Source organism: Papaver somniferum, chromosome 7 (assembly GCF_003573695.1).
Source record: "Papaver somniferum cultivar HN1 chromosome 7, ASM357369v1, whole genome shotgun sequence".
In the NCBI taxonomy this organism is placed as follows: domain Eukaryota; kingdom Viridiplantae; phylum Streptophyta; class Magnoliopsida; order Ranunculales; family Papaveraceae; genus Papaver; species Papaver somniferum.
In genome coordinates this window covers 28,015,415-28,026,662 of record NC_039364.1, presented here as the reverse complement: position 1 = coordinate 28,026,662, position 11,248 = coordinate 28,015,415, and the positions used below count along the sequence as shown (strand labels likewise).

Below are 11,248 nucleotides of genomic sequence, written 5' to 3'. Positions count from 1 at the left end.
TGAAAGTATACTTGTGTCAGTACTAAGGTGTATATTACAGGTTAGTAAAAAATTAAGGTGTACATGATTGTGCACATTTACTGACAGAGCAGAGATTTATCACAATAATAGTACAGGAAGGTGTACATAATGGTACACATGTACTGACAGATTTTTATAATTACACAGTCCTGCAGAACTGAAAACATAGAATTGAAACACTAAACATAGAATTTAACATGCATTAGCAAAATAAAACTAGTAGAAATTATACATAACTGAAAACATAGAATATTACTAAATAAAATAAACTAGTATCATCCATTGTACATCAAGGTGTGCATAATGGTACACATGTAAAAAGACAGGTACGAAAACTGAAGTGCACGGGAAGGTATACATAATGGTACATATGTCATGGCACTAATTATCCACGCCAAAGAAAATTGAAAAGACATTACCAAAAGTGAAAACCAAAACACATAGAATCTTTTGAACAAATCAAACGTAGAAAAAAGCATCAAGGCATGGGGCAAGTAGATCTGTTGTGGTGACCAAGGGTGAAGCACTTTGTGCACATCATATGCCTATTTTGCTTCTCCAAAGCATTCTTGATATGATGTGTTCTTCGTTTACCAGGTGGAGGAACAGGAATAGGAACAATAACCCTATCACTAGGATCATAAGCCTGCGGCTTGTCATAATTGGGGATTGGCAAGATGATCTCCTGGTATGTCATGTTGTACCATTCAATGGTGAAGTATGGCTCAACAAATGAATAGAAACTACAAAATTACTGAGTTTTAGTCACGACCCAATTGCCACGGATTTAAATATCCGTGGCTATATGTTACATTTTGTCACGCTAAACAGGTAAGTGTGGCAAATAGGTCTCTCATTTGACACGACATGATATCAACTTGCCACGCGTCTAGCCTTACACGTTATAAGCCTGTCGGATATCTTCTACTCACGAGAGAGTGGGTCGTGGGTATAGCGGGCCTCTTGCTTCGGGTCAACAAATACTGCCGTAGCAATTGTTTGTTGTGAAATTCTCTTAAAACCCAAAGTCGTAACTAGTAAACCTGCAGAAGACCACGATCTCCACCTGATGATAATTCCCCAGTTCCTCCAGTTCTTCCCACCTCCCTCAACTATCCTCTTTCTTCGATTATGGATGCTATAAAAACAATCGATACCTTGAAACCGTATACACAGAGAAGATTATACTTCAGGTAAGATGGGATTTGTAAAATTAGATCTTCTTATTTTGATTTTCTGAAACTAGGGTTTTTTAAGTAGTAATTATTTATGTAGGAATCAACCTAATTGCATATCGATTTCAATTATTTTACACTGATCTAGAATTTATGTTCTTTAATTTGGATTACTTTATGATATTAGGTCAGATTTGGAAGAAAGAAATCATCAATTTCATTATCCTCTGCAAGACATCATCGATTTTATCTGCACAAGCTGGTAAGAAGTTTAATTTCTTGTTCCTTGGTTTCTTGCTGCAATTGTCATCCATTTTTAGTTTCTTTTAGATCAAAGTTCGATTTTTGTTTTGAAATTCCAGCTATTGTTCTTGCTTTATAACATCAAATATACTAGGTTTTTGAAATTTCTAATTCAAGTGTAATTGCAAAACCCAGTATGCATCCCTTTCTAGGTTAGTCAAATACTGTTTTTGGTTATTCCCATAGAATGTTGTTTTTTCAGTAAGAGATGTGCATCTGGATGTGTATTAAGTCTCCATTCTAATGAGCCTAGTTATTTGAGGGTAGGTTGTTGGCTTAAATATCATGAGTTTATGAAAATTTCTTTTCTGTTTGGTATTCTCACTCTAGAAAGAAAGGAAAAACCATGGACAAGTGCACTATTTGCGGGGCTTCAAGGTGGAAGATAGTGAGACCTAATACTCCTTCTAAGATACTCCGCTACTTCCCATTAAAAGGATTCAGCCTTTGTTTATGTCTTCCAAAACATCCAAGGACATGAGATGGCATAAAGAACAACGAACTGATACTTATGATCCAAGTAGTCCAGTGAACCATATTTATGTGTACTTGAGACCCTTGATTGAAGAACTTAAAGAGCTATAGGAAGGAGGAGTTGATACTTAAAGAGATTCTTTTAGATCCAAATTTAGATTTTTGTTTTAAAATTCCAGTTAATGTTAATCCGAGTCTATGAAGCACAAAATACTTTTCATCTTGAATGCATATTTGGTGAAAAATCTCAGTTTTGGTCACTAATTGTATAGCACAGTCCCTTTATTTTCCCTTCTTTATTATCTTAGGAGTTGAGGACATTATCAATATGGTTAACTGACCCCTATTTTCTTTTGTCAATGGATTTTCGTTCTTTTTATGCACATTTTTCTGCTTTATGATCAAATGATTGGATCTTTTAATAACTATGAATGTCCAATCTCCTCATACCACATGATTGTTTGTGGTTTATAGGTACACATAGTGCTATATAGAAATAGGAATACCAATGGATACTATGTAGGTAAATTACGGTAAAGTTGCATCACCGTAAGATTACAGACTCTATTCATAGTTTTGAGTAATTTATATGTCTCTTTTATCTTTTTGTTGCAGTTTGTCATCTGAATATCTACTTGATGTCTGCAATTTGTGAACTCCACATTGTTATTAATAGCTTTATTGTATTCTATTAGTGCTTCCTTCTTTAATTATAACTATTTGCTTGCATCAACTTACCAATGTATGAAAATGTACACCAATTATTGTTAAAGTCATCTTTTCCTTTTTGGAAATCTTATTGACGTCATGCTCAACCTGTGGTAACTGCAAAACAAATTCAAAATTATGTTTTGGGCTGGATTTAAAAATACCAAGGATTTGATTTAAGTCTTTAATGTCTTGGCTATATGCAGGGATATAGAATGTGATATGCAGAACGCATATCGAGACCCCCACACACATTTTTTTTTTTGAATATTTTTTTTTATGTCTTGGCTATGCCATAAGGCATAAGTATGTTCCCAAGAGCTTTTGTGAACTTACCAGACTAAAAAATCTTTTTGTAGAATTACGTGACATACAGTTGTGTCCAGTTTATGCTAGTTGTTTTTCTTTTTTCAGTTTTTCCTAGTTGTTCATTCAAGGTAAATGTTACATGACAATAGAATCTGTTTTGCGATTGTAGTTTTTTGTATTATGTGGTTCTTTTGAAACTTAATACAACTTTTCACTAATTTCTTATTATGTATTTTTTATCCACACGTTGTGTGATCTTTTTGTTTCGTTATGATATGCTTACTTATTGTTTGTGGTTCTTGCAGGAATATAGATAACAACCCACAACCTCCGGCAGCAAAGAAAGTAAGAGGAGGGGCTAAGTTGAACTTTCGTACAAAAATGAAAAAGGGCGAGAAAGTACCACTGGAATTTTGGCAGGGTGCACCAGTTGGACCGAACGCAAATAAGATCTCAGCTTATTGTGGAAAGCTGGCACTAAATGGAGAAAACTTCCCTTTTGACATTCATGACTGGTCTGAAATGCCCCATAAGGAAGCTTGAAGAAGCCATTGAAGAGATAAAGGTAAAGAAAATCACTTTAACCAATATATTAAATTATTTAACTGATTGAAGATTGCTGAATTTTAACTGATGAATATTGTGGAATATTTTTCATTATTCTGATGAGATCAACTTTCGGGTGGAGGAGAAAATCCATGAAAAATGGAAGGCAGACAAACGTAACATGAGGTTGGAACATTTCGATGAGAATAAGACTGATGCACAAAACAGAGCTAGTTGTCCAAACGAAGTTATTGACACTCAGTAGGCAAATATGTTGATATATTGGTGTTCACCTGAATCCAAGGTGGGAATGTTTACAGATTTATCATTTATGAGTTTATATGTTAAACTGTGACTTCTAGCTTCTGAACGTTGAATAATATAGAAAAAAAGCAAGAATGGCAAAGCAAGTAGAAAGCATTTGGTTGTGCCTCATCATGGTGGTACTAAGTCATTCGTGAACCACGTGATAGAGGTAACAACTAATATCAATCGATATTGATAGTTAATGTTTATATAGATCTTGACATACTATATATGAACAGATAGAAGAGACAACGCAAAAGAAAGCAAGTCTAGCGGCCATGTATCGGAAAACCTATAGAGCCAGAGAAGGAAAAACTTCCAACCCTAAAGCTGAAGCAAATCGCGTATGGCTTTTTAATACGTTAATTTGTATGTTGTTAGAATTAGTAAAATTGTTGCAACTTGTTCTCACTTTAACTTTGCATATTATAATTGCAGGCTCAAATGGAAGCCTTGGAGAGGGAAGATTTAGAAGAGAATGGTTCAGATAATGATGTTTCAATCTTGGAACTCACTTCTTATGGCGAGCTGAAAGGAGACAAGTATTCAAAATCATGGGAGCTGAGAAACCTGGTCGGATTTGTGGTGTTGGTTCGCAATTAAAGTAACCAAGCTTGGGGGGAATCTTCTTAAAATGTTGTCCAAAACAACGAGGAAAATGCTGTATTAAATTAAGAAACTGAAGGAGGATCAGGTTCATATGCAGAATGAATCTGAGGTAATGTTTTCTGTTTATTAGTGCAAATGATTGATTGTGCATAGTTGTTTATAAACCTCTAAACATGTTCCCCTTGTTGCAACATATTAGAAAGATGATGGCATAATTGTTAAGTTAGACTCTGGATTAACATCATGGACTATAGTGATATTTGCGGACACATTCTTTATTTTAGCTGTCACGACACACATAAGCATATCGTAAGCCAATAGCTTGCCAACCAACTTAATATTTGCGTACACCAGTGGATGATATCATATTGAATTATTAGGTTTGGAAATGGGTGTACTGGTTTTGGACTACTCTGAATTTCTTGTTCTTTTTTCTGCCATGGATTGATTTATGGGTAACTAGGTGTATGGGCTTAAATGTATTGATGGATATTTGTACTTGTTTGAATCCATAGGTGTACGTGAGAGATTATAGTTGGATGAATGGTTGTTCCTATGATTCTTCTGTATCTTCTTAATGGTTTAGACCACATGTTATATTTGAAGGGATAAGAAATTAAGCCTCTATAAATTTTGTATACATGAATATTTTCTTCTGTTATTTGTCATTGATATCAGATTTGATGTCTACATTTTGCAGGTTAATTTCATCGAAAGATATTATGTTCAAGGTGTTGGAAGATATATCATAATTAACTTTGAAGTAAGAAATCCATCTCTGATAATTTAAGTATTTTGTGTTCATTCACTTAAATTTCTCTTGAAATTTTTATCAGACTCAAAATGGTTTAGTATTAAGTTTTTATTTGTTTTCTTGTATCAGACTCAAAATGGTCAAGTATTAAGTTTTTATTTGCTTTGGAATGTAATCAATCGGACATGTAGTAATTGTGTTTTCTAATGAATAGATTGTCTTTTTGAAATTGTTGTAGTGTAAGTAAATATTGTCATGTTATTTCAGTTTTTAAATAGCTTCAGTGAAATCCAACTACATAAAATGATCTTGGAGCAAAACCCACGCCTAAAAATTGTGGCTAACACCGTGGCTAATAACCCCACACATGTGCCATCCAACTAATTATTATCCACGACGGTAATCGTGGTAAAAGCTCTTAAATTATTAGCCACGCAAAGAGAAACCGTGGCAACCGTCGTGGCAAATACTTTTAGCCACTGGACTATTTGTTACGAGGAGGCTTGCGTGGCAAATTGTTTTTTGCCACGGGTTTTGATCAACTGCCAGGTTTCTTGGCGTCACTAAAACTCAGTATTTTTGTAGTGAGATGTTCTCCCTCATAGCTTGAATGGCAGCACAAGCATGTGCACAAGGAAAACCATTAACTTTCCACCCGTGACATGTACAAGTTTTCTGCAATAGATCTACAGAATGAGACCGGGGAGACGCGAATTACATATACTCTTTCCATGGACTAAGTAACAGTCCAAGTACGACCAATGTCGATGTTTTCCTTTAGTAAATACTCATATATGGGAGTAAGCCTAGTGTTGAAATTTTCTAGACCTTCTATCCTTCACTCAGAATTCTTCTTCATAACCTTCAAACCAACATAATAAAAACACAAAACATAAAATCAAAACATCATCTAGAAGGAAATCAAAACATGTGTACAACAATGTACACATTAAGGAAATCCATGTGTTCAATAATGTACACACAGTTGTAGAATCACAGATAAAACATGTGGACAAGTATCTATAGATCAAGCAAATCCATGTGTGCAACAATGTAGACAGATAAACATGTGTACGGGGAAGATCTACATGTCAAAGAAAATAAATGAATGAAACACTAAACATAAAACTCACCGTATCGCATCCAGAAGAGCAAAAGCAGGCAGCTTTTTGAAATCAAGAATCCAGTTATTAAAGGACTCAGAAAGAGTTGAAGAGTGAGCACTATATCTGCATACAGAGAAAAATGCATTTGCCCATTTCTCCTTTGGAATAGTCCTGATATAGTTAGCAACATGTCCACATCCAATTGCATGCATGTCCCGCAAAGCTTCTTCAAAGTTAGTTACTGTGTAAGAGTAAGCAGCTTTGTAAAACAAATCAATAACGACCTTCGAATTCGCATCACCTGATCCAATGGGAAGATTGCACTTGATGTGGTAAAAACAATGGATGTGATATGAATTAGGAAATACTTTTGGAATGCCCTACAAAAGTCCTTCTCCACTATCACTAAGGAAAACAATCTGACGACCATCGACAACTTGTTAAGATTCTCCAGAACCCAAAACCAATTATCTTTGTTTTCAACAGAAACAAGAGCAAAAGCAAATGGGTAAAAACCATTTTTCCATTAATACATGTTGCATCCATCAAAACACCCTTGAATCTACCAGTAAGGAAAGTAGCATCCAAGTAAATCATCGTCCTGAGATACCTATAGCTATGTTTGCAAGCACCGAAACAAATGAATATCCTCTCAAATCTTCTGGTTCCATGATCAACTTCAAACTTCACAAAACTGTCGGGATTAGTTTCTTCAATTGCTTTGACATACCAAGTTAAATCGCTATACGACTTCTCATCATCACCAAACGGTTCTTCAAATGCAGCTTCTTTCCCTCTACGGGCATGGTGATACTTAATATTGGACACATAAGTCTTCTTAAAAAGAGAAATGATTTGTTTGGGTTTTAAACTAGGATCACCATGTATATTGTCAGCGATCAAATGCTTGACTAACTTGGTTGTCACCGCAGGATCTTCAACCTCAAACCAACACCACCACAACAACAACAAAAAAAAAAAAAAACCTGGAATAAGTAATGTACACCTAAAACAAGTCTACATATAAAAGCCTAAAAACAAGAATTCATAATGTGGACTAATATAAACACCACTAACCTGTGAATAACATTAGAATCTTTCAGCATGAACCGAGAAATGTCACCATTCACAGGCCCAAAGTGAATCCTCCAACCACAATCATTTTCTTCGCACTTTGCAGTAAAACGAGCCTTGTCATTTTAAAGAATAATAATCTTGTAACCAGTAGCCATCTTGTACTTATCAACAACAAGTCTAAGAGCTTTAACACCACCCATAAATTCTCTACCAACTTTGTCAAAAACATAAATCCATTCATCAATAATCAGAGGCTTAGCCCTGTCTGCGTCATGATCTAACACCCTTACAAGCTTAGGACTTTCAGTTACACAAGAATTTGCAGTACTAGAACAAGAAGTATGATTCCGAATCACGTCAACATTCAAATAGAAATCTTCATTCTTAATAAGAATAACAAGAGCTATTAAACCTTGCAGTTGTATATCACCTTGTACAAAAACTAATTGATCATTATCCATATAGCTGAAACGTATACTCCCAGGATTCAAAGACCTCCAATGCTTGCATGCAAAATGCTTCAATTCATTTACGGTTGTTGAAGTATTAACACGAAAAGCAGCAGAATACTCACCATGATTCAAAACAACATGAATAACCTTCTCAGACATATTTGATACCCCTACATATTAAAAAAGAATGATAATAAATATTTGAAGCTTCAAATCACAATTTCAGATTTGAATAACCTAAAACTTAAACAATGTACATGAAAGTACACATTTAATCGAAGCCAAAACATCAAATAACAGTAAACCTAAATCAAATACTCCATCAATTAAGCTTCAGAATCTTACTGGAACACATAATTGAATAAATCAGAAGCCTACGATCTAATATCAGCTCGATTTCATATCATGCATCATAAAACTAAACTCATCATCAAACAACAGTAAACAGAAATCGTTTCACGAGAATCAAAAGCTAATATATAACAAATATCAAATCAAGATCATACAAACAATAAGATGTAACAGATCGAATTCACATCATCAACTCAGAAAAACTAAAAATCAGAAACAAACCTGAAAATTAGATGTAACAGATCGTACAACCAAAAGAAAACTAACCCGTCGTTGAATTATGCTGCAGAAACAAATCAAATCCAACCCAACCTCTATGAATATGTTAAATCACCTCCGAAATTTATATCTGAATCGATCTGTCGTGAATTCAAATCTGAGATTGTGATGAAGAAACGATTTCAAAACACTTACGAAAGTAACCTGAAGTTGAATTATGATGAAGAAACGATTAAATCCTCTCTGAAACTGTTAAATCGTGTAGGTAGACCATGTTTGGACTAAATTGTTTTAAGCGGGGTTTATTTGCACTAGAGGTACTGGGCTTCAGATGAGTGGACTAAAGCGTCCAAAGCCCACAAACTTTGAGACTTCCCTCTCGCTATCTACTTATGCGGCGCTGTCATCATATATCATTTGAATGGACTAGACTTGGGAGTCCAACAGGATCTTTGTTTTTCTTCGGTAGATTTTTTCTTGGTTGTTTGGTTCATCTAGTTGCATGCCACAAACTCGCTTAAAAGAAAAATAATTTGCAACAACTATTGAGCAATCTAAGCCATTTTTAGAAGCCAAAGAATCACAATTAGTGTACATTATCGTACTAAGTGGGAAAGGTAATAGTTGGTGGTCATGCTTGGTAAGAACAGAAGGAAGAAGTCAGAGAGAATGGTATATATTGGCTCAACGATATTTCTAAGTTGACACAACAATTCTACCGGGAAAATCCCGGAAGAAACGACATCATAGATTAGCAGAGGTGGACTATACCATTATGGGTCCCACATGATCTGTCTCTTCCGTTTTTTTTCCACCGGGTTTTATGATCCCCGATAGACTAGGAATCAGCGATGTTGCCGTGTTAAATAATTTAGGTGCATTTTTTTAGATATCTTTAGCTCGTAGCGAATTAACTAGAAATTCTTCTTTTTTTCAATAAAGCAAACAGAATTTGTAATTGATATGGCGAGATGCTAACTAGTCATGATTTGAAAGTAAAATTTTAAGGACCAATGACCCGATGTTTTTCTTAGTTTTGATAGGGGTGAGGATGAGCCGAATATAAAACTGATACTGCACTTCTTTTAGTGCCTAGTTTCGTTCCATTTGAGAGTAGACATACGAATGACAAGATACTTGTGGCGTGGTCAGTGAAGATACTTTTGGATGAATGACGAGTAGTATTGAGCATGGGTAAAGCCATCAATGACTCTAAATCACAAATTGCTAACGGGGGTACCTAATTATTCTGGAGCTACAAATAGATGTGATTATTCCACCTTCATATTCTGTTTCAATAGATTACTTACACCGTCAATGACTCGTCCGAAGGAGTTGGATTCAACCATGCCGCCGCACCTGTAACCGCAGACGAAATCCTCTCCTCAACCACTTGTTTGTCAGATCATTCTTTGCATCAGGTGACAACGGGGACCTGACCACAATTAACCATGATGGCATACTCATGACTCTATCCTGCCCTAAAGTTCCTAACCCTACATATAAAATGGAAAGATAACTCCAAGTTGAAAGATGCAGCAAAGTTGAAATCAATGAGCAGATAGATCAAGTTATTGGGTGATTCAAATACTAAATAAAACAAAGAAAAGATGAAGAAACATAAAGATATTCAGTATGTTGGAAGAAGAATAGTTAGTAATGAATCTAGGTTGTTTGGATTGTTGTTTCTAAAGTCTAAACACTCAGAAGACGAAAAAGAAAAGGAAGAAGAAGAAGAAACAAAATGGTTGATTTCACTTGTTACGAGCGGATTCGGAAAAGTTTTAACATGGCCTGTGATCACCTCAACATCCAAAAGAAACTTTTTCAGAAAAATTTGAGGAGACCTTGACTTCAGGGTTTAAGGTAAGGGTGTAATTTCAACTGTCATCTAATTGACTGCTAACTTCTCTGCTTATTTTCTAAAATCCTGTAAGAATGCTTTGAATAACCTGGTTTAATCTAGCCGTACAAGTCGCTTATGTAGAACTTAAGTTTTTTGCTACTGTCTGGTTACAAATAGATGGGCAAGTGTATTGGACATGACTATTTGGATCACTATATATACATATTTGCTTAATTTTAGATTTAATGACATGTATTGGTATTTACTATTTAGGTGCCATGTAGAATGTTTGTTAGTGTATGTCCACTGACTCAATTCCTGCTAGTTTTGGATTTTCTTTAGACCCCTTGATACTTATTCATTTTCTGAAAGGATCTAAAATTGGATTTTGTTGTATTGATCACATGCTGTTTAACTGAAAGCAAAATTTGATTTAGTAAGATTAGATTCTGGCTTTCGTCATATGCTGTTGAACTGAACTTCAGGGATGTGCTTTATTTTCAGCTGAACTTTTCACCTTACACAACAAATCCAGATGATGGTGATTGGACCAGGGGTAGTTGACATTGACCACTGCGATACTGAGGATAATTATCACTATGGTTATTCAAGTTCAAAAAACTAAACAATCCCTAGTGACACTGATTTCAGAAGACAAAAACCCATCCAACAAACCTAAAAGGCCGAACTTTACAGCTAAAACACCGGATTGCCATGCAAATGAATCTGATAATTCACTTGTGACGAATAAGGATAAGGATGTTAATGCCACATGGGTTGAAAGGAAGATCACTGGATACATGAAGTCTCACATCAGAACTAAGGCCTCAACCATTTGGGAAATAAATCTGGAGGAAGGAGGAGGCGAAGATCACTTAATGGACTTCACACCGTGCAAGGCACATATGCCTTGAAAAGATGCATGTATCCTATGAAGAAGTCACCAGAAAGCCAAGCACACAGTGGGTGGGGAAAACTTCCCTTGATGCAAG

The 11,248-nt window shown here is 35.4% G+C and overlaps 1 protein-coding gene across 3 annotated transcripts; it reads left to right on the top strand.

Moving 5' to 3' along the window:
- Positions 1-1,050: 1,050 nt before the first annotated feature.
- Positions 1,051-5,386, top strand: LOC113296803. 3 transcript variants are annotated; one of them, XR_003333149.1, is made up of 8 exons: positions 1,051-1,214; positions 1,384-1,458; positions 3,296-3,555; positions 3,661-3,840; positions 3,922-4,011; positions 4,082-4,186; positions 4,281-4,560; positions 5,152-5,386. XR_003333149.1 is itself a non-coding variant. In XM_026545150.1 (7 exons), the coding sequence occupies exons 3-6, from the start codon at positions 3,808-3,810 to the stop codon at positions 4,443-4,445; spliced, it is 393 nt and encodes a 130-aa protein (XP_026400935.1). In that variant the 5' UTR covers positions 1,051-1,214; positions 1,389-1,458; positions 3,296-3,807; the 3' UTR covers positions 4,446-4,560; positions 5,152-5,386. The 3 variants fall into 3 exon arrangements, 2 of the variants coding, with proteins under 2 accessions (XP_026400935.1, XP_026400934.1); XM_026545150.1 differs by having other exon boundaries at positions 1,389-1,458; positions 3,296-3,840; XM_026545149.1 differs by having other exon boundaries at positions 3,296-3,840.
- Positions 5,387-11,248: the final 5,862 nt, after the last annotated feature.

Excerpts from the sequence above, each read along its gene's own strand:
- LOC113296803 (XM_026545150.1), top strand. The coding sequence starts at position 3,808 with ATGTTGATATATTGGTGTTCACCTGAATCCAAG. Across the intron at positions 4,012-4,081 it reads TCGTGAACCACGTGATAGAG|ATAGAAGAGACAACGCAAAA; the intron begins GTAACAACTAAT and ends ATATATGAACAG. Across the intron at positions 4,187-4,280 it reads CTAAAGCTGAAGCAAATCGC|GCTCAAATGGAAGCCTTGGA; the intron begins GTATGGCTTTTT and ends TTATAATTGCAG.